Genomic DNA, 25,042 nt, shown 5'->3' on the forward strand with positions numbered 1-25,042 from the left:
CAGGAGCCAGGACATATTAAAGGTGGATAAACTGTTACACTTAGGATCATGTGAGGATGTAATCCTGTTAGAGTTTCTCTACAGAACCACATCAACTTACAAAATTGTCAAGGAACCATTCTTGACTGAAATATGCCTGCAAGAGAGAAAGCCTTGAATACTGGGGTAGTTAATCTTACTACCTGCTGTCCCAGAAAAGGACAGCATGTAATATAGGCATATGGTACATTTGCCATTTGAAGGCATGATGATAAACTAGAGGACTTTTCCAGGACTCGCTTTTTATCTCCAACTGTTCCAGACTTGGTGCTGATACCTGATGATGTTCCAAATAAATACAGTAATCTACAAGTACAAAGTTGCTGGGTTATAACATCTTGATTCCTAAAGAGACTTTCTGTACTTCCAGTCCCGTGCAGCATTTGGGACATGTTAAAACCTGTGCAGTTGTAACAGAAAAAAAAAAAAAAAAAAACAAACTTTTTATGTACTTCTAAGATATATCTCTTGTGCTTCTGGAAAGGATGGGCGGTGCTTACATGGTTTAAATAAAGGAAAAGGGAATTTTAAAGATGTTTTCTGTTCACTGAAATTCTGTTTTAATGAAATCACAGCCAGTGAATTTTGAGCTGGGTCAAAAAAAATCTGGAAGAATACTGTGCTTAGGTAACTACAGTTGAACACACTCAGGTCTACAGATGCTTGGTACTTGTTTACGTATTTCATTGTAAGTTCAAGTATGTAAAATGCATCCTTTTTTCTTTTTAGTCTGTTTTTATTCCAGTCAGTTGAAACAACATATAATAAGACAAGATAACATCAAACAATACAGTATATTCCTTTGCATGATTTAGAGTTGAATTGTTTGGTTATAGATCTGAATAGCAAATAGAATCTGGGAAGGTTAAAGTTGAAAAGTATGCTTAAAAGCTGAGAGCTCATCTACACTAGAACTAACAAATTTGTGTATGAAGCCATTCACAGACTACAGTTTAGCAAAACTAAAAGTATCTAAACTTTATGGTTTGAAAGAAAATTCTTTCCAGAAAAAACTGCTGTAGTCTGAGCTGATATCCTAAAACAATAATGTAGCAGACGTGAGCCAGTTTCATTTAGTGGAATGCTAGTTCTGAAGTCTATTGACAGCACAGTTCACATTAGTAACGATATCAAGATGACAGTTTTAGCAAATATATGCCTTACAGCAGCGTATCTTGTACTTGTAGATTACCATACTTTTTTAAGACTCCCCTCATACGTAGCTAGCTTACTGTAGTGAGCTGCAATAATCTTGCAGTGTGCATTAAAACTGGAGGCGAATACACACGATGGCTTTATGGAAATAGGGCCAGAACATTCCAGAGTCTGGTAGGAAATGAAAAAAAAAAACCACAGTGTGTGATTAAATAGGACAGCCTGGAGTCTAGTCTCTCAGGCATCAGTGAATGCAGCTCATTGGAGTTAGTGGTTCTGTGAAAGAAAAAAAAAAATAGTTAAGCAAAAATGTCCAGTAAAATGTTTAAGTTTTAGGAGTTGAAACAGTGTGAGAAGACAGAGATTGGAGATACAATATTCAAACAGAAGTGATAGCTCTAGCCTTCACTTAAGTTACTGAAAGTCCTTCAATCACTGCAATGACTTTGCATCAAATCTATTTCAAGACTATTTAATAGTAGTATTAAGCTAATGTTTAATATTAATGCTTTTTTTTTTTTTTTCCCCAGAAAGTCATAAAGAGCACAGCCTTAGAATAGTCTTCCAATGGGCTTGGTCTTCCCTATTAAAAATTTCATGGTATTCAACTTTATCTTTTTTCTTTTCTTTAACAGGAAGGCCAGATCCAGAAGATAGCTGATATGAGAACTTTGCTGACTTCAGAAAGCTGAGTGTAACACCAACAGACTTCAGTCAAAGGAAATATTATCCTTCCAAGCAACTCATACACAGACAACTTCTGATAGCTTTAAATTAACTGGTTGCTCACCTGGAAAAATACTGCTATTGTTTCTTTCAGCACACATGGAGGAAGCCAACAAACTTGGTAACCCTGGCTAATAAGACTGTGGCTTTCTTATTAAAAGTAGGAGGTAGGCCAACTGTAAAAGGATTATTTTATACTTAGCCTGCAGGACTTTATCTCCGCCTGAACACTGGACATAAACCGGAGCCAATTTTAATGACCTGAGATTTTGCTACCTGTGCTTTATTATTGTTATCAGTTCTTTAACGCTTTGGTACTTTATTTCTTTAAATTAGAAATGGGTTTCTGGACTAGAATGTGGCCCACAGACTGGGCTGTTCTCATAAAATCATGGTTTATCTTTTTCCTGGGGCTCTACATGCAGGTCTCTAAAACTGTGGCTTGTCCAAAAGTGTGCCGCTGTGACCGAAACTTTGTCTACTGTAATGAGCGAAGCTTGACCTCAGTGCCTCTTGGGATACCAGAGGGTGTAACCGTCCTCTACCTCCACAATAACCAAATTAATAATGCTGGATTTCCTGCAGAGTTGCACAATGTTCAGTCTGTGCACACGGTCTACCTGTATGGCAACCAGTTGGATGAATTCCCCATGAACCTGCCCAAGAATGTCAGGGTTCTCCACCTGCAGGAAAACAACATTCAGACCATTTCTCGGGCTGCCCTTGCTCAGCTATTGAAGCTGGAAGAACTGCACCTGGATGACAACTCCATCTCCACTGTTGGGGTTGAGGATGGGGCATTCCGAGAAGCCATCAGCCTCAAGCTTCTGTTCTTGTCCAAGAATCACTTAAGCAGCGTACCAGTAGGCCTTCCAGTGGACTTACAAGAACTTCGAGTAGATGAAAACCGCATTGCTGTCATTTCAGACCTGGCCTTCCAGAACCTTACAAGTTTGGAGCGTCTGATTGTGGATGGCAATCTCCTTACTAATAAAGGCATAGCTGAAGGCACCTTCAGCCACCTCTCCAAGCTCAAGGAATTCTCAATAGTGCGGAATTCACTGACCTACCCTCCTCCTGATCTTCCAGGTACACATCTGCTAAGGCTCTACTTGCAGGACAACCAGATAACCCATATACCACTTACAGCCTTTTCAAAACTCCATAAACTGGAACGTCTTGATATTTCCAACAATCAGCTTCGGATGTTGGTAAAGGGTGTATTTGATAATCTCCACAACCTGAGACAACTCACTGTAAGGAATAATCCCTGGCTGTGTGACTGCAGTATAAAGTGGGTCACTGAATGGCTCAAATTTATTCCTTCTTCCGTCAATGTACGGGGTTTTATGTGCCAGCGACCAGAACAGGTCCGAGGTATGGCAGTCAGGGAACTCAATATGAATATGTTGTCATGCCCCACCACCACTCCTGGTCTGCCACTTATCATCACCCCAGTCCCAGCTACAGCCAAGCCAACTACATTAGTTTCCCCCTCATCCGTTCCTCCCCCAAGTAGCAGGTATAATCCTCTGACTCCCACCATAGTCACGCTCCCCACTGTGCCTGACAGGGAGGACAGAGAAAGGGTGACACCTCCTATATCTGAACGGATTCAACTCTCTATCCATTTTGTGAATGACACTTGCATCCAGGTTAACTGGATATCTCTTTTTACCGTGATGGCATATAAACTCACATGGGTTAAAATGGGCCATAGTCTGGTAGGAGGAATTGTTCAGGAGCGTATAGTTAGTGGTGAGAAGCAACACTTGAGCTTGGTAAATCTGGAGCCCAAATCCACCTATCGGATTTGCTTGGTTCCACTGGATGCTTACAATAATTACCGAACAGGAGAAGACACTGTCTGTTCAGAAGCCACAACCAAGGCTTCCTTTTTGAACAATGGCAGCAACATCCCCTCCAGCCATGAGCAGACAACTTCTCAGAACCTGGGCTCCCCATTTCTGCTGGCAGGGTTGATTGGGGGTGCAGTGATACTTGTCCTCGTGGTCCTGCTCAGCATTTTTTGCTGGCACATGCACAAAAAGGGGCGTTACACCTCCCAGAAGTGGAAATATAACCGGGGCCGTCGGAAAGATGACTACTGTGAGGCAGGGACCAAGAAGGACAACTCCATCCTGGAGATGACGGAAACCAGCTTCCAGATCGTCTCCTTAAATAACGATCAGCTCCTTAAAGGAGATTTCAGACTGCAGCCCATATATACCCCAAACGGGGGCATTAACTACACAGACTGCCACATCCCCAACAACATGCGATACTGCAACAGCAATGTCTCAGACCTGGAGCACTGTCATACGTGATAGTGTGGGGAGATGGGGGTGTCTAGGACAAAGAGAAAAAACTCTGGAAAAAGTAATGCCCCCCCAACAACAATGAAAAAATTACATTTGATAAATGTTACACAGATGCATTTATGCATTTGAATACTCTGTAATTTATACGGTGTACTATATAATGGGATTTAAAAAAGTGCTATCTTTTCTATTTCAAGTTAATTGCAAATGGTTTTGTAACTCTTTGCTTTTTAAATCTTTAAAAAATATTGCTAAGTACTGTACAGGGTTGTACAATAAGAACCCAATGTCATGGCAAAGGAAAGATTGACTCATTCTTCAACCATTAACCACTTTGCTGTCGAAGCTGTCTGAAGGATGTTAAGTTCCTAGGTGTCCTGTAGTACAGGAAAATAAGTGCATATTAAAACAGGGTCACTAGGAACGGCCAAAAGCAATTCAGATAAAATGGGTACAACCCGTTTGACTCAAATCCAGCAGTTACTGTTCAACTTTAAACAATTTAAAGTACTTCTGTTCCCTTTTGTCAGTTCTGTATTTCCTACCTCCAACTCAAAGCTGGAGTTCTGACTGCTACCAAAACAGGCTACTTTTTGTCTGATTGTTTTTCCCCAATATGCTTGGAATAGGACAGGTAGACAGAACTCAGTGTCAAACTCAAAGTGACCTTGAATCCTATTTGAAAAAGCTATTCTGAAAATGTCCCCCAGTATCATATACGTTTATGTTAGAAACTGTTCTTGCTTTTCATTATGATTAAGAGGCTTTAGGCATTCTTTGACCCGTCTCAGTGGGAGATGAAGGTTATCAGTACGTAACAGATAGTTGTCATTAGGTTGCACCTCTCTTTAATAGGGCAGCATTTGTTGACACAGCATGTTCAGGTGAAACCTGAAAGAGAGAAATTCTAAGCACTCCCAACTCTGCAGTACTCATGTAGAATTTGCAGTCTAGAAGTGTAAATTTTGAAAACACGTTGCAAAATATAATGCCAATGGAAAGGTTGCCATTGACTTTTATGGTTCAAGCTCTGTTTGATTTAGAGGTCTGAGTTATGTTCGTGATGAAGTAAGAAACAAACAAACAAACAAACACACATACAAAAACAAAACAAAACAAAAAAATAAATGAGAAATATATATATTTTTAATTTTTATCTTTATTTATTACTGGAAAGGCCATCAGGCCTATTGTGAACTGAACTACATTCAGCAGGGAAAATCATGTATAAATTAGTTTTTTGTCTGTTTGTTTTCTGTTCAAGTGAACACAGATGGACACTAAGAAATTTTTAGAACATAAGTATACTCTGTCGCGCCAAATTACCCTTCTTTTATGTTAAGCTTTTTGGAAGTTTTCCACAATGATATGTGCTTTAAAATCAGTAGGTGGGCTTAGAATTTTATTCCCTCAAATTCTTTAGCTGGAATCATTTCTAAGTGATGCACTATGTGAAACACCATGGTTATATTAAAACCATGATGCTGATCTCAAAATTATACAATCTTCCAGCAACTTCACTAAATCTGTGACTGCCAAGAACTCTGAATTTCTTGCCAGCTCAGTGGTAGAATTATTATTTTTTTTTTTTTACCCCACCATTTTTTTTTTTTAGCTTACTTTCTTCTGAACTTGGGGGCAGGGAAAAGTTCACAAAGAAAAAGGAAAAAAGAAAGGTTTTTTTTTTTTTGAGGGAGTAGGGAACCAAAGATAAAACTTTATACAGTGACCAACTAGGGACGAGAAGTTGTTAGAAGTGGATTGACAGTAAAAGCTGGAGCACTTTCACTGTGCAATGCTTAGACTTTTTACTTTAAAAGGCTGCTTATGTTGGGAGAGAGGGTTTTAATCCTTTCCTTTGCTCATTTCCTCAAATCATTCTTGAAATCCAGCAGTCTGTGAGTGTGCAGTTTCTCAAATTCAAATTGTATGATAACACTCATTTTCTGCAAAAACACAATGAATCTAGTTATGGTCGATGGCAAAGTACAATCACTATATAAAGAACTGCATCCTCCCCCCAGCACCTTTTAGAATCACAATTTGAAATTCCAATCTATATTCTGTATATTTGTTATTTTCTCCAGCTATAACAGGTATTGTAGGCAACCTGTGTGGCTACTGTAATAGTAAAGTCACTGAAATTTTGCTGAATAAAAGGCTGCCATGATTTCTAATGGTGTATTTCTAGGTAGAGATGTCTATGCAAAGTCTTTTATCTGTGACCTATTTGCTCTAGATTATGATGGGGAGGTTGATACTTTGTTTTGTTCATTTAATGTGTTTTAGCTGCCAAAGCCCACAAGACAAGCAGCAGATAGTTGTGCTTCTGCACACTTCCATTGCATGCCGGATACATAAAAGTTTTTTTGAGATTAAGTAGAGGCAGAGAGTCCCGTTGGGTGTGGATGTAGCATTTAATTTCACTGAAATAACTAGCTATATATTTGATTTCAAAGGCATCCTTTGAATGTATGCACATACTAGCATTTCATATTTCAATGACTGATGCTGGAGGAATCTTTATACTCCTTTGAACATCTTCTGTTCTAGGCCTCAGGATACCATGGTTTTAAGATGAGTTAGGCGCCTTATTTGTAGCAAATCTCTTATTCAGGGAGTTCAGCTGTACTCTAAGTGAAAGATCCACAAGCCCAAACTGAAGACAGCAAATGTGGTTATTGTTCTAATAGGGTAAAAACAGAAGGCATTCACAAACTGTTTGGGTTAATCTCAGATGACAAAATGTATATATATATATGTGTGTGTTTGGAGTATTACTGACTTACCTAGATAAAAAATCAAAATTATATTAAAGACAGCATAGTTTATGCTTCTTTTTGGTATGAAGATAAAGATATATTTTTATGTGATATTGACAAAGTTTCTTTTCAATAAGTACACTTCTGAAAAAAAAAAAGAAAAAAAAAAAGAAAGAAAAAAGTAAAAAGCCACTTATACCAAAATTCCTGGATAGAGCTGGGAGTATTATTTAAACAAATTCACAGCTGTAGTCAACCAAAAGGTCATATGTTGCATTTGAAGAATGCTTCTTCCAATTCTAATTGCTACCCAGCTGCAGAAGATTTCATGTATTTTAACCTACAGCAGAGTTTGGGATGTTTCGAAGTGTCAGTCACACAGACAACTGAGGCTTGGTTTCAAAACGCATCTAGACAAATACATAATGAGCAGTTTTCACCAGATAAAATTATTTTTTTTGAACAAAAAAAAAAGGTTAAAAATGGACAGTGATCTTTTGGTGATATAAATTTTAATAATCGGTAGCTTTTTCCTTGTGCTTATGAACATGGGGTCATCTTCACTTAGTATAAATATCTGACCACAAATAACTGAAGCGAACTATAGAGCAGTAGTCCTCAATGAATGCATATACAACTCATTAGAAACCCCTAAACCCTAGGTCCTGATTTGCAAGGGTTCATTGAACCTGGGGACAAATGAATGGTTTACATACAACATCTCATCTATCATCCATTGTACGCTGCTAATAGCTGACATAAATGTTAATAGCTGATAAGATTGCTGAGTGGAATACAATAAGAGTCTAAGTGAAATTATGTTAAAGTGGTATCACAACTCTGCTTTGTCCAGTGCTATGGTTCCTTCTGAAGACTTACTTATTTACAACCTGGTCCTTGTTTTCACAGATTCTGTCACTTTCTTGCATGTAGCTTGTTAGCAGAAACAAACACCTAATGGATGCATGGACTTTTGGATTTTACTGGAGACACTGTTATTGAATTTATTCATAAGAATATTTAGGCATAGAGTTACTTTTGAATGAAAATATATTAGCAATTTTTTTTCTGTAAGCCAATAAAGAAATACAATGGATGTGATGATAAAAGAAAAACGCAATAGCTTATGCTATTTGCTACTAGAATAGATCAACTATATTTTTCTCTCAATCATTTTCTCTTTTCATGAGAGAAAATTTCTCCCTCTAAGAAAAGTATTGATTTAATTTTGCAAGCAAAAGTACTTATGCATATTGTATCGTTGTTATGATTTTAAGGGTCTACATAAGGCACTTTACTGATGACATTGAAATGAAAGTTCAGGCTCAGCTTTTGACAGTGAAGTGGTTAACTCCCATTAAATTCTCCATTTATAGTACTTTTTCAATTTAAATTATAACATGGAAATATTAAACCTTTTTTTTTCTTTTTTTTTTTTTCTTTTTCCTTTAAAGCATGAGAATAATGGTTTTAGTCATGATTTATCTTTCTAGCTCAGTGGAAAAACAAACAAAAACAACAACAACAAAAAAGAATGTGCCAAAACCAAATGTTACTGGCTCTAAGCCTCATCAAATACTGCCTGATGATCTCTTCTAAACACAAAGATAATCCTATGAAGCTGATGAACACTCCTTCCCTGAACTCTGCTGAACAGGGCACTTTGTATCCCATATGATACTACAGGCAATATTGAAGCATTTGGCATTAAACTTTTGTACAGCATAGAATGTGTTGATCTTTAAAAGGACACTGGCTAGTGGTCCATCTGGAAAACTAGTCCAAAAAGGATCTGGCTGGGGCTCTGTGGAAGTGTGCCTCATGAGAGGCACTTCTGATCCTCTCAGAAACACAAGCTACTAAATAATTTGTCATGTCACTTGGTCCCAAATATCTGAAGATCTTTCATAAAATTGATTTTAACTGAGACATGCACACTTGATTCTGTTCTGTGTTTGGTATATTTTCTATCTTTAACATGGAAAAATAGATTATTTGAAGTTTGCATTATCTGTTTTCTGCAATCTGCCATGTTGCACGCATTGTTAACTTCGAAATCTCACTATACACTATATATTATCTTGTTGACATATTCAGTAAAGAGTTATTTAAAAAAATACAACAATCCTACTGTATTTATATGAACAAGCTAATTAAAACAAGGATGTGAACATCTGAGAAGGAAAACAGAAAAAGGAAAATATCAACTTCTGTACTTTCAGTCCTGGAAATATTTTCAAATGTTTTACTGTATGCCCACCTTCTCTTCAGATTCTAAAGGACAAATATTTTCATCTTCTGTCTGTCAAAGAGTTAAACCATTTGTTAATTCAATTGCTCAGATTTAATCTTATGTTTATAAGATATTTATTTTGATACGCATATAGGAAAGCACTGTAAAACAAGAACAGATTGTAATCCAGTGTTTGAAGATAGTAGATGCACTTAAACAACTACACACATCTATAACAAATATATATGTGGAAGCTGTGACCCATTATATGCATAGTCATTCGAAAAATGCATTTGACATTCATCCTTGACAATCTTAAACCCACATTTTATCTATTTAAACTTTCCTTGAAATGAAATGTGATTTTTTTTCCCAATTCTCCCTTCAAAATTGCTCTTGACTTTTCAGAATGCACAACATTAAGACATAAGCCTTAATAAATTTTTGTATATCTTATACCTAACATATATGGTAATATATACAATATGTATGAAAAGATGCTATAGGTACTTGGGAATTAAAATTCTCCTTAATCTAGTTACATATACAGGAACTATTTTTTGGCATTGATAGAACCTGAAATACTGAATGTTACAAGCTGTGTCATTTCAAAGTTTAGAACTGTATTACTGCTGAGTGTCAAAATTCCTCTGTAAATTGTCTCATTCTCTGTCTTAACCCTGAATGCCATGGAAAACTACAATAGCTGCTGTGCAATACATCCACATCTACACTACTCTCTCCTCCCCTTACTATGCTTCCCTGAACTTGATGTTCCCTTGGAGACAGATTAAACCCTGGTACCTAAGTTAACTTCTTGTTTTACCATGGGAAGGTGGAGAATAGATGTAATAGAAATATAAACACTGTTGACTATTTCGGTATTCTGGCAAAAAATAATTGCATCATCATTTTCAAGCAATGGTTTGGTTTTGTTTGTCTCAAAAAACACCTGACAAACACAGACTGCTTCTTCAGATAATCTGGTAATAGCCCTCAGTGATTTATCTTAGTAGAGACCAATATTTACATTTATTTAGTTGTAAACTTAGTTTTCTGTAGCTGTACACATACATGTGTTTGTATTTAAGTTCCTGGAGCTTTCTACAGAGGGTTTAGCTACGAGGAACTCTCAAATCAAGCATGTGGAAGAGTATTTTTCAACAGTTTTCAGTCAACGTTTTTCACTATCTCATTTTAAATAGGATGCTTCTATATAAGAAAAGTTATGGTGCCATAAGGAGAGACTATATTCAGTCATTAAAGTATGAAACAAATATTTTAATTCTGTTTGAAGTACCAATGTCAAAAAGGCTCAAGTTAAGAACCACTAAAAATTCTGTTACACAGGTAGATGATATTTTAACAATAATTTACATTCTTAAAACAAATTAGTACAGTGTTATGGTGAACTCCTTGCCCCACTAATTTCAACTATAAATCAGAATATTTATAGGAATATGTCAGAAGGATTATTGAAAAAATCCAGTATGCTATATTGTATAATGTCACACTGTATCCTTGTGTGAAATACACTTACCAAGCAAGACAGAAGGCCTATGCATCACATTATAAGCTTGCTATCTCTTTTGAAAAGATAGGGGTGGAATGAAATACAAATACTTCATAGAAAATGAGACAGGAGAGAAATATGTACAGCACAACATTGCCCAGTCCAAAGCCACACAAAATATAGACTTTAAAATCCCCAAATAGGCCACTGAGCATAGCAAGAATGTTCTTTTACATGTAGACATATTTTCTGTTTAAAACTCCATGTGCTAGCTAACATGCGTGACTACAAAAATGCATGTGTGAGTTTATATTATAGTTACACTTTTGTGGGGGCATCTCATATAGAATAAGTACAATCTTGTCTTTCTTAAATTGGTCCATTACTTACCTTATTCATACATAGAAGTGACGAAGTCAAAAGTCATGCTCATTACACTATTCTGTTTTTCTAAGCATAGAATGCCTTGAAGAATGAAGACATATAAACTATTATGGAAAATCCGACTCATATGAACTGTTGTGTTTACAACTTGAATATGCTCTGTGCAAAAGCAAGACATCTCTGAATAATCATCAAAGTGTTAAGGTGAACAGGACTATTCTTGAAAAGCACAATTGCCAGAAAGATTTCATTAAAATGCTGTATTTCTCAAGTGAGATCAATATTTCAACTTCTAGAAACTTTGAACAGGTGATCTCACAGATAAATAAAATTCTTTGTGATGAGGACTGGAAAAATGTACCTAAAGAATGGAATAACCTAATTTTTATACTTTGAAACAGACTATCGATGAAGGAAAAAGAAATTTCGTCCAGTGAAGAAGAAATATAGTAGTAATGATGGACAGAATACAGAGATACTCCTCTTTATTTTTATAGCTATATGATTGTAACATAACTATATTTTTCCTTTTTTTTTTCTTTAAAAAAAATTTCCTTTGTAATTTTCAGATCATTTAGGCCCACTTCTAAAACATATACAATATTCCAAAACAATGAATTTCCCAGAAATACCTGTGATACCTTTCAATGAATAGAATTAAGAAAATGCAATAAATTTATTATTTACAGGAAATGCACAATACTTTCTCAAAGCTTTAGAAGTGGTTACAAAAAAAAAAAAAAAAAGAGTGGAGAAAGGGATGACTGGCAAACTATAATAGCTTTCTGTTTCTAGTTATTATAAGTCTTTCCAAATTTCTAACCCACTCACTTGAATTCAACCCACTTGAATTTCAAATTTTGACTTGACCTGAAAGTCAAATGATTTAAATGAGTCTTACAAGCCTGACCTCATATATCTTCACAAACTAGTTTGTGTATTCACTGTTCAGGAACCAGTATGTAATTCATCGCTCTCTGACTTCCAATGCAAATGTTAGGAATTTTTCCCCATTAAAGAAACATGTTAAGAAAATTTGAGAGCTGTTAAATAAAGTACTGTAGTATATGTTAATGTGAACATAATTTATTCAAGCAGAACATTAGTATGTCTTTGTAAGTAAGGACTGCAGAAGCAATGCATAAACAACTCAGTGTTTTGTTTAGTTTTTTTCAAAAAATCCTTCCTCACCAGTACTAGATACTACTACTAGCTGCTGAAAAGCATGTATGACTTTCCACACATATATGACTTGAAATAAATGGAAATCTGAGAAGGGGGAGATATTCCAAATTATTGTAGTTATTCTAATGTGCAGCTGAATACTTCAGAACAAGAAAAAAAATGTATTGAAGCTCTACTTATTAAAGGTCTTACTAAGTATTTATTCTGCTTGTAATGAGTCTAGGCAGATTTTCACTTATGCCTGCATTGTAGGTCTTGAAGTCATTCATTTATTTTTGCTTGATTACAGGGAGTAGCATCAGGTTGATGGTGTTCTCAGATCTAATTCGCCATGTTCATGCATGAGGTCTCTCATGCACTGATATAATTTGTCATATGTGAAAAGTGTGAGAGGTAGTCTACTTTCTCTGTGTGATACCTACTCTCACAACAAATTTATAGTTAACTATATTTCTATACCTTTCTGTATTGGTTTTGGATTTCCTCTTTATAATTTAACATTAAGAACAAATGGAAAATGGAATTGAGTTATTAGAGCAAATTTAAAATTGTTTCTATTAATATTATAACAATGGCCAGACTGTCCTTCTTTTTCACAGAAGACTTAAAATGTAAGAAGAATGAATTAAGAAAAAAAAATCTTCAAGGATTTCACTATTTATTTTAGGTTAAATTCATTATTTTTCAACATTTAATTGCAGCAATCACATTTGAAAGTTTTGCTGGGAAGATTGGATAATCTTAGATCTGGGGTTATAAGAATTTCATGTTTAAGTTATTACAGATTATTACCAGTATCTGTACAAAGAAGGGGACAAATATTTCTTCTTCTTCACTCAGATGCAACAGACTGACTTCTGTAGTGATCAAGGAGGAGGTCAGCTACTTCACAGAGATGTCTCAGAAAACTAAGTGTCCAGAACAGAAGAGAAATAACTGGAGTCACGGCATTTCTATTTGATGACTTAGGGAAACTGGCAGAATTAGAGTTGGAGCTTTTCAGGAGGGAATAGAGGAAAGTGCAGGTCCTCTGCAACACTGTGCAGGACTTCTGGTTTGTACAGGACCCCGTGAAGGTACCTTCATTACATCTTCTTGGAGGTCTGCAACAAAATGCTTATCAAATCAGGGAAGGATCTGAGTTTTATTTTATTTTGTGGGCTCTTAATTACCATTTCCTGTAAGTTCTGGAGTTTCAGGTACAGCACTACATTCAAAGAAGAGTATGTAACAAGGCAAGCTTGAAAGGTTACATCTGTGATGACTATCCTTTTATCAGTGCAAATATTAGTAGCTGCTTGACAAATGAAATTACAAGCCACAGCAGATGTGCTCGGCAGGTTAGAAGTCAGACTGGACACTCCTGCTTTCAGTTTAGATGTCTATTACTACTCTCTACCATTTCTTGTCCAATTATTTTTTTCTGAATGTTTGAAACTAAGCAGTTAGTACTATTGTTTAGTTGTCACAATATAAGGAAAAAAATTGAGCTATATTAGAGTTGCAAACACTAGTGCATATTAACCAGCAAAGCTAAGCTGCAGAAATTCTGGAAGTACAGTGAACCATTTGTCATGAGGTAATGATCTTTTACTGTGATTTCAGCTCTCTTCATACCCAGACAAAAATCCAGAGGTACCAATCCTACAATTCCCCTTGCATTTACATCATTTCTACTATGCCATGTCAACATTTTTCTAACATGATTGGCTTAGAGAACAGATTTTTGCTTGTTGCCTCACAAGGTACTGTCTTTAAAAGTGTTTTTATTTAAGATTAAGACAAGACAAGAAATGCTGCTTTCTTAACTGCCTGCAATTTTGGGCTGATGCAGAAGCAATTTGCTCTGTGTCTTTCTACTGCACCATTTGTCTCTCACCATTTTTGCACATATGTTAAGGCATTCACACACACACACACACAAGCACATTGTATTTATGACTATTATATATATATTTAGATACTCAGACATATACATAATATATACAGACATATGCTATGCCTGTGTGTATAAATACAGATTTGTTCAGCCCTATACCGATCTTTTGCTCTAGATTTATGCATCATTTCCGTTCCACTTACACTCCACAGAGAGAGAAAAGATATAGAATATTTTTTTATTTTTAGTTTTTAAGAACTGTGTTGTCAGTATTGGTGAGAGCATCTTTTCAATAATGTATGTTCTTTGACAGCCTCTGTGCTAGAGTACAAGGATTAACATAACTCCTGGAAGTGGATACAATGCAGTGAAATATAATTCCAAGTGCACAAAGCACAAATGAGGAGTCATTTTATAGCAGGACTGAGTGGTTGCTGAACTACAGACAGAGGAGAACGTGGGAAAAGTCAGTATATAACAAAAACTCAGTATGAACAAGCAGGGAAAAATCAAGTGTTTCGATATCCTTCGATATCCTATCTTCACCTTATGCTTCATGAAGAACTTTTTTATATATCGGATTGTTGTGGGATGTCCAAAATGAGGGCCTCCCTCATACCTGAAGGTATGTATTTGCATCTAGCAACACAGATGATCAGTGTTCTCCATTGCCCACCTTTTATTGTCATTTGTCCTCTTCAATTCCTTACTCTAACTATTCAAAAAAGATCTTGCTGAAATGAGCCACATTGCAAGTGTGCCATTACAAGAAGACTTAGAAATTTGCAAGTGTTTGCAATTTTGGATGTTCTCTATTTTCAGCAAATATGCAAGGAATGTCACACGTGGCGACAGCCTTGACACCCTTTGCTTTGCTCCATGATATTCCCCTTGCATATGGCTGCTGAAATGAATTATGGAAACCCCACACTTTACTTCTGTTGTTCATATGCAGCTTAGGTATCCTGACCCCATAATTAAAACAAATAATAATGTTAAATTCAAGGACTGGGAGCAGGAGCTACTGGCCTAGGGTCAATTACTGTATGCCTAGCCATGTGATAGCCTACAAGCCAAACTCTGTATGCTCCATAACTAGCTCCAATTACCTATACTACTGCTTTCTGAGCCAACCCTAATGGAAAAACAAGATCACTCCTCTTGTATCTACAAACATATCTACCCTTTCTTTCCTGAGGTCATAAATTGGAATAAAGATATTATCTCTCCCAAGGTGAGGAGGAAAGGATGAGGGACAGAGGTTCTACTTTTTTCTACCCTCCCCCTCCCCCCACCCCCCCCAAAAAAAAAAAAAAAAAGGCAAGTCATCCATGGAATACCTTAAGAACAGGCTCCTTCACTGACTGACTTTGTGCTAAACAGGCTCTTGTAGTTGTGACACTTCCCTACCCCCCCAAGCTACCCTCCTTCTGCCAAATATGTTAACTTTGCAGTTAAAAGGACTCTTGTTCATGCTTATATTGCAGTTCTGAAGGTTCAGAGATTCTGCTCTGTACCATACATGAAGAGAAGTTACAAAACAAAGTAGCTGCTTTTCCTGTAAAAGATTTGTAAAGTAGTAATTTGCTTCTCCCCAAAAGTCCCTATGCATTCTTACAAGCAACAACAAATATGGTACAAATTAAACTTTTGTAGAAGTGGTTGAAATCAGATACTTAAAGCAAACAATTCCAGGCTATGGGATAGCCTCCCTGTACAGGTACATGTTGCTTTAATTCTTAGTTTTTTATTTGCGTACTGTGTTTTTCATAGGACTCCTGCCTTATTCGTTGCTCGAGATTTCATGCAAATCTGCAAACCTGATGTACCCCTCCTTCAAATACCTGCCAGTGCAATTTAAAATATTTTTATTATGGGTTTTCAGGGTTTGTTTTTAACCCATAATATTGCATGCATATTACTAAATCTTTCTCTTATATTCAGAAATAGAAATGTATATAAATTGCATATTGTCTTAGAATTTGCTGGTAAATGTCATTGTTTTTCAGCTAGAGTTCATCCCTGCTAGTAAATGAAATTATATGAGTAGCAAATTTCCATCTAGTTTCTAAAGTTTCTGTAACAGGCTACTCCAAACTTCAGAGCTAAAGCAATATTTGTGAAAAAAAAAAAAAAAAAAAGGATTTGGAAGACAGAAACTGTTTGTTCAAAATGCATTTAAAATAAGTATGGGTCCAAACATAAAAAAATCTCTTCAAATATGGGATATTTATATACAATTGTAGTAAATATGCAAAAGATCTGTATCTGAGCAACATTTTCTCTCTGTGGGATTTAATTAGAGTAGCTGATTATTTTAAAGGCCTGTATTAATAGACCACTGGTAATTTTCTGTCTGGATTGAGAAGAATGAATATTTGATAGGTACATTTTTCCAGCTATATATCTATACATTTTCTAAATTAGAATCACTCTTTTTTTTTTTTTTCCTCCCAGTGATACCAATGTCTGCTAAGTTGCAGCAAATTATAGAAGATTCATTATTTAGAGATAAAGTTCTGCAAGCCTCAATAGTTTAGCAAACAGAGCTTGATCAGGAGACAATATTTATCAGTGTTTTAAAGGCTGATCTTAATTTTAAATTGTAAAGTTATTGTTGAATTGTTACATTGATTGTAAAAGGTGATAGGTACTCATGTGGATGTAGCTTTTGACAGCTGTTGAAGAATGCGATTGAAATAACCATAAAAAATAGAAAAGTTATGAGTAAAGCACAAACATCATTATTACCCTGTTGGGTACAGAGTATTATATGCCTGAAATAACAAGAACTTCCTTATGTTAGAATTTACTGCTTGCTCTAAAATGCAGTTGTATTTTCTAATGAACATTATGATCTTCACAATTTTCTTCAGAGAATATTTCCCATAATTGTTTAAAACTTGTGTTTCAGAAACCATCCACTTTAGAAAGGTTTATTAGTTATGTTAAATTCCAGTCCTTTAGTTTATTAGCTGCTCCCAGACCTGACAGTTCTTTGGTTATTCTCTCTTGGATTTGCTCACGTTTTTTCCTTTTGTTTTTCCTGCTTGACTGGAGCAGATCATGGGGAGTATATGTTGTATTTTTCCATTTGCAGGTTCTTCTCAGGGCAAGAGGGAGAGAGAAAAAATATGACAGGTCCTTTCATTTCTCTGCTGATGACTCCAGAGCAGTTTGCAGGCAGCCCCATGTGCACACCTGAGCAGTAAAGCAGGTGCCGTGAAAGGGGGGGATTACAACAGCATAATGGACCATCACCATGCCTTTCAGTGTCACACTACTTTCCACGTCTCCAACTTCCAATCTGACGTGTATCAGCAAAAGGATCAGTGTTGATAAACACAACTCTAGTGTGTTTATGAGCCCTTTGGGCAACATGAACAACATAGAGGAATTTTAAACCTGGTTTATGAATTTAGCTCCATATTCTTTGGTTCCTGTTCACTAACTACATCCACTCTATATTTCAAAACATTCTAGGACTATAAATTAAACTGACAAAAGTCAAAGCTTTTGGAACTTACAAAGGAATCAGAGTCAATGTTAAAGTCTTCAGCTTTTACATATTATATAATAGTTTATATTCATATTTTTAATAGGAAATCCATATCCATTAAGAGTACTTGAGTTTAATAAAGATATTAGCAAAACGTGGATTGCACAGGAGTTTAAAAGGGCTGGAATGATCTGTGGATCACATTACTGAATTCTTGAGAGAGAATTATTCTAACAGAGAATGTCATGTCATATTGGACATGAAAATGCTAGTGGTCCTAAGTCTTCATGTAGACTGATTGTGCTTCTAAGGGACTAAGGTCCTTTACTGGACTATTTGGGATAAGCAATATGTAAAAGCTGGGCATTTATATTATTTTACCATATACACCTGTATGACCTCTACTGAAAAACAGTAGATTCACCTATCTCAGCAGGAGATAACAGCCTGGCTCACCATTTTAACAAAATATTTCTTTAACCTTAATGTATCTACTCCACAGGATCTTAGTAAAGATATATACAAACTACAGTGGAAATATATCATCACAGTCTTTTCTTAAAATCATTGTGCATAGAAAGGAAACAACAGTTATATGTAAAGCCAAGAGGTCATTATTAGTATAATTAAAACACTAACAGTCTAACTAAAGAGTTAGTTGGCATCTAACTAAAACAGAAAAAAAAGAAAAGAAAATAAGGAACATAAAGAAAAGGATACCAATATACAAAACCAAAACAACAACATCAAATCAATAACAATACAGCTAGAACACACTTACCAGCAGCTACTTTTTAAATTTTATTTATTTATTTTTTTCCTGGTGCTATGCTCACCCTTCCACCACCCCTCAGCATCTTTCTGTCTGGTGGGATATTATATGGAAAATCACCACCATCCCAAATCTGTCACTGGAAAGTCTACAGTATTGACATTGCTTGGTTCTTCTCCTTAACTTTAGGATCTGCTGGGGTCATTTCAATGTTTCCTTATGCTCTTTTGAACCATGTTTTTTCTTCAAGGGTCTGCAAGTTGACATCACATCCAAATTTACTACCTATTTTATAGGTCACTTTTGGTATCCCTGAAAACATTTTTGTCCATGTTTGCATTTCTTTAACTGACCATTGATGAATTATTTATTGACACAGTTTCTCTAGTGCCAGCCTGTGACACATCTTTTACCATCCCATGCCTTTATTCCCCTATACTGTATCCTGTGCCTGCTTTTTATTATTTTGCCATTTTTAGCTGGGCTGTGTATGGGCTGGAAGTCTTGTCCTATGAAAAGAGACTGAGGACACTGGGGTTGTCTAGCCTGGAGAAAAGATAGATAAGAAGAGACCTCACTGCTCTCTATAACTTTCTGAGGAGGGGAGACGGAGAGGGAGGTGCTGGTCTTTTCTCCCTGGTTACCTATGACAGGATGCATGGGAATGGCAAAAAGCTGCACCTATGGAGCACAATTCTTTACTGTGAGAGTAGTCAAACACTGGAACAGGCTTCCTAGTGAGGTGGCCGACGCTCAATGATTGTCAGTGTTCAAGAGACATTTGGAGAATGCCCTCAGTAATATTCTTTAACTTTTTGTTGGGCAGAAGAGGTCAGTCAATTGGACTAGATAATCTGTGAAGGTTCCTTAGAACTGAACTATTATCTTCTCAAGCCCTCTGTTATCATACAAGGGATGTATTTCTCTGCATTTCTCCATTACATTAGAGTCACGAGTATCTCATTCCATACAGAATAACTACTTATTATAATTATATATATAAAGCTACGGTTATAACATAAGAAGATAAAGGGTATTAAACCTAACAAGGCATTGTCACCTGATCATGAGAGAAAAATATTGTTACAGTTAAACCACGTCAAAGAAAAGCTCCAGGAAGACTGAGGCAAGATCAGACAAAATAAGCCTGACAAGCTGCAGTACTGAGGTCTTATAAACTCAGTACACATCCTGTCATCAATTACTAGCAATGGAAATACTGTATTACTGGGCTACGGGATAAAACAGATAGCATGTGTATTAAAAATGCTGCAATACAGTCCCTGTATATCCTAGTTTAGAGTATCTTGAGTATTATAAAAAAGAATCTATTTAAGAATCAAAAGTGTTATCTTAGTTGTTGATATACTTATAAAACGGCCTAAAGTGTTTAAAGACTTAATTAAATCTATGTTTTGTTGTTATAGTTGTTTTGGTTTTCAGTTAGTTTTCAACTACCACTTCTCTACAATTAAAGGTTTATGATTTAGTCTAAATAAAGCATCCTGAACGAAAAGGTACTGCAGAAATCCATGCCAAAGTAGGTAATAGAGCCTGCAGTGATTCAGCAATCTTAGATAGGGAAAATCTATTTCTGAGAAATCTTTACAACCTGCCAATTCCACTTTAGAAGACACTATCCTTCTCAGTGTGATGGTTGGCTTCCCTAATGGGATTACGTTTCTCACAGGACTTTGCTAAAGTCTTATTCTTATGTTCTGTTTATTTTTTTTCTTTTTTTTTTTTTTTTCTGAACAGATTCTGAAAGTATAACTATATAAACATTTGAAGTAAACAATTAAGTCTTGTATTGAGAAATTGTTCTCCAAGTGAAAAACTTGGTGAATCATTGCTTACTCTTAAGAAGGTAGATATTTCAGATCACTCGATTTTTCTCTAAGATGCATAAGGTTTATGTAATTTATGTCAGTTCTTCACTCACATAAAGACAAGAGGATCCTAAATCCAGCTGAAGATCAAGTGCAATAGTAAACAAATATTGCAAATGTTATATAATCTTTAAATGGGATGCTTTAGTACACCTCTGCAACTCTGTTGTATAGGGCATGTTCCATGTTCCCATTACTTAAACATGTTTTCTTAGTAGGTTTCCTAAAATCATGAAGCCTGGATCCAATTATTTAAATTTAGAACATCCTCAATGACAAGATTTCTTCTTTCCTTCTTTTTAAAAGGAAAACTTTTCCCTGTTTTTTTTCTTCTTTTTTTTTTTTTTTCCCCATCTAATTGTATGTTGTGTCACTTACATTATCAAGTGTGTCTACTTGGTGTATTTGTAAATTTGCAGTAGATTAATGGGCTTTACTTTCTTTTAATTAAGGGTTGTCAGGTCATTAGAAGCAGCTAGCCTTCACAATATTGCAAAAGCTTTCTCTCTTAAAGGAGGAAAAAGAAAGCATTTTCTGTTTTTACTCAATGTACTGTTGTATATAGTGCCAATATACTGTTGTATATTGTTCAGAGTTTCTGCTGTTAAAGTTTTTGCTGAACAGATAGAAATGAGTAGACCTTCAAAATAGCTATTTTATCTTGAATTTTCAAATAGCTAACATAATTGAAGGCATATTTGTATGGCAGCTCCAAAATTCTTTATATTGAAGATTTAAAAAAAAAAAGCTAAATAAAAAAAAAAGTCAATAGAATTTGACAGAAAAGCCTACTAGCATTGCTTTCATTCCTCCAAAGATCAAATGAAACAATTTGAAGTTGTTTGCAAAACAGTCTTTTAATATAGTAAAAACAAACTCCAGAACATGCTGCTTTGCTTCTGATCATTGCTCAGCTGTTTGTCTTCCATATGCCTTTTCTACTTTATTCTTGAATGTGACTTGTGTTTCCAGCTCATATATGATACAAAAATATATTTTTTTAAAGCTTGGGGAATTATGTTTTAACTAGGGGAAGGATGCATTCCAGTCACACTTCTGTGACCTTCCAATCCCTATACGTGTGCCTATAAGCCACATTAAATCATTTGTCAGTTTATTTATAGTTTATTTTCCAAAGCTTTGCTCAGTTTTGACTTAAATATTTCTCAGCCATGCTACTGCATCTAAATGTTAGCTATTTTAACTGCTTTGCTTTCCTTAATATATATATATATATATATTAGCAGCTTCTCCTTTTAATACTTCAATAATTTCCCTTCTGCTTAGTTTATATGTGGAATTCTGCACAGTTTATATGTGGAAGATGTGGTATTCCAGGTATAAAGAAATACTATAACCCTGCATCCGTTTCTCTTCATACTATTTTTTTTTTTTTTTTACTCTTCTTCCTTGTTCCTTGTTGTTTCCTTTTATTAACTTTGGTTCTGTAGAATATTTAACTGGCCATATCACAGAATTCATCCCCAAAATGTACTGTAAGCTGCTGAAATGTATGAGATCCCAGCCAGGGTTCTCCCTCCACAATAAAACAGTTTCATAAGCAAGCAATGAAGCTGAACTGCTATGAATTTTTCTCATATGTGCCATATTCTTCTCCCTTCTTCTCTCCCCTCTTTTTTCCCCTCCCATTTGCACTGTGTCCCTTCTTATGGCTTACTGCCCACCTCTACTACAATATTTCTGTTTTGCCTTTCTGTACCTTCCACATTACCTACCCTCTATTAAATATGGAGGTAGCTGGAGAACAGGCAAAAGATGCTGTAGGTGACTGAGAGATAGTAGTGATGTAGTGACAAGCCAGTGCAGGGCTGCAGATTACCCAGTAGGGTCTAGCTTTCTCTGAGAAGGGGAATTTACAGAGTATTTGCAACCTATCCAGTCATCAATTTTCACACATTTTGACTGTCTCTTTGAGACCTTTTATTCTCCCACTTGTTTAAAAACAATGAACAAATACATTAAAAATAAAAATAAAATTGCAGGTACAACTGACAATCTGATGGGCAGATGCAAGACACTGTTTTATAAAGAAATCAATCCAAAAATGATGAAGTGGTGCTGCAATAAAATCATCTAAGGAATTATACTAGATGAAGCTGAATACCGAAAAACAGGGTAAGCAAAGACAAAAGAAAAAGAATATCAAAAAGGTTGTGTTTTGAGTTGTATTAACAGCAGTGCCACATATATGAAAGAATGAGAGAAAGAGAGAAAGAGAGAAGGAGAGAAGGAGAGAAGGAGAGATTAAAAATATATAAATTTTATATATTATTATTTTTATTTATAAATTATATAAAATTAAAATTACATAAGGCTTGTTGAAGAATGAAATCTGACAATTTTAAAACCAGAAGGAATAAGAGTAAAAGGAGGAAATAATACTGGAGAATGTAATTCACCCAAAACATCACCTTTTGTCTTGTTCGAACATTAAGAGACGGATAACATAACATTTATGAAAAACTCTCTGCATTTAGAAAGATGTCTTTGTGAAGAAACTTTATAGCCTGTAGTTTGGTGTAAGCTAATCAAAATAGATGTGCCCAAGATAGTAAGATTTAAATGTAGCTTTTAATTAACTCATACTTTGAGGGACCTCTCAGAAAAGGTTTGATCTGAGCCTTTGTTTGAAAGCTATGCAGTAACCTATGTTGTGTTATACAGCCTTGAATTCAAGGCCATTTTCAGTACTTCAGAATGTTTACATTTTTATCTTTTAATTTACTTACACTTAACACTGATAACAGCACTTCTAGAGAAATGCTTACAGCCTTTGTATGTATATTTAAATGATTTTTAAAATTTCAATTATTTCTTAAGGAACAAAATGCAGTTTATATCTGCCCTATTTCACCTGGAGGATGGGAACATCTTGATCTCAGATGGAATGAGCTGATTCAATGAAATGTTACAAAGTCCATGCATTGCAAAAGCCATGAATCGATCTATCCAATATACAAATCAAGTATAAAAATAATTAAAAGTTTAAAAAAACATTTTGCCAGGTCTTCGTTTTATTTTTGCTACTGAATATTTGGCAATCACACAATATCATGCTTATTTGCACAAATAATTTTAAATTTAGGGAGGAAATAGAGTTGATTTTATTTTTTACTTGATTCTAATTTTTAAAAGATGGCAAAATACCATAACTATCAGTTTTGCCACTAGTGATAAAATCAAATAATTTCTAAAAGAAGATACCACACTCTCTTTTGTATATTTGTTAATCAGAAATCATTCTAATTTATGAAGGCCTAGAAATGTGGAGAAAAAATAAATTCTGTTCTCCAGGGACATAGTCGAATTTCAATATTTCGCTGCAACTTAAATGAAGATAAAGTACTGAAACTTTCATTTTCTTTTCCAGCAATTCACACAATAACTAAAATTGGGAAAAAAAAAAAGTAAAAATAATGTTGCCTTTACTTCAGTGGCCTACTTTCACAGCTTCATTCACTACAATTAGGTAAGGTGAATTCCACATTTATTTTTTGCCAAAAATTCTATTGAAAATAATTTTCCATGAAAATTGGGTAACAAGAATAGTTTCCTATTTCATGCCTCCATGATTCATGCTCTTCACCATGGTTCCACAATTAAAAGAATTTTCTTAATTACTGAGTTTTGGTTTTTAGTAATCTAATCGACTGTGGCTTTCACCAATTCCCTCCTCAAGCTACTCAAGCCACGTATTAACTGTGAATAATTTGGCTGTTCTTCTAATAACCAGGATACAGTTTTTCAAAGACAACTCCAACCTGATGTGAGTGTTCTTTGCAGCTACTTCTGTTAATGACTGCCACCAAAATAATCATCGGCAAAGTAATGAAGTCCTGGTAAATTGTTTGATTATTTTCTGAAGTTTAAATTCTGCACTGTTCAGTCCTGGAGGTACTATCTTGACCTCCAATTTATGAATGCAGATTTGGACAGTTTGAGCAGAATCTGAAATATAAATGGATCAAACCCAATAGAAATTTGGTTGAGATGGCTGAATGTTTGAGATTCTGCTAAAGTATTTACCTTGAAAAAATGAAGTAAATCAAATATTGTCATAGGGCTGAGCCTATGTAAACTCATATGGAAACTACTTTTTCAAAATCTTATCGTATCACAAGGGCTACTTAATTTTCCCTCAAGCCTTAGTTAGTTTTCAAACCTTCCAGACCTTATCTTCCTGACATTGCCTGACATTTCCTGACCTGCGCATTTACTTAAAGGCTTTCCTCCCAATAATTTTGCATCTTAAAGTAGTTTCCAAGGATTAGGGCTAACATTAAGTCCTCCACTTCAAAAGACTTCTTGCAACAATTCCAGTTGTACCACTTTGTCCAAGTCCTTAGGCCTTTGATCACAATTAATTGCAACAAATGCAGTGTGGAATTTAAATAACCACACAATGCTCTGAATATATGAAGTTCCTCCTTCAACCTAATGCTGCTTCACAGAATATCTCCATGGAGATCTGAAGACTTCTGTTTTATTTCTCTCTATATACGTGTCTAAACTTATGAACTTATGAATATTCATTGTGATAGCCAGAGATTAATTGGATAATACTATGCTGCCATTGTAATCTTTTGGGTTACATATATTTTCAATTTAATTTTAAGTATGGTATTGAAAATAGCTATTTATCTTTTTTTTTCTTTTTTTTTTTC

The 25,042-nt window shown here is 35.3% G+C and overlaps 1 protein-coding gene across 11 annotated transcripts in view; it reads left to right on the forward strand.

Moving 5' to 3' along the window:
* Positions 1–23,995, forward strand: part of FLRT2 (fibronectin leucine rich transmembrane protein 2) — a 77,055-nt gene extending 53,060 nt beyond the window's left edge. For all 11 annotated transcript variants that reach the window (XM_083839803.1, XM_083839807.1, XM_083839804.1 and 8 more), the window contains one exon: positions 1,830–23,995. In XM_083839803.1, the coding sequence (XP_083695929.1) occupies positions 2,259–4,247 (1,989 nt within the window). In that variant the 5' untranslated portion in view covers positions 1,830–2,258 and the 3' untranslated portion in view covers positions 4,248–23,995. The remainder of the gene's footprint in view (positions 1–1,829) is intronic.
* The last annotated feature ends 1,047 nt before the right edge of the window (positions 23,996–25,042 follow it).

This window comes from Anser anser, assembly GCF_964211835.1.
Source record: "Anser anser genome assembly, chromosome: 5".
NCBI lineage: Eukaryota > Metazoa > Chordata > Aves > Anseriformes > Anatidae > Anser > Anser anser.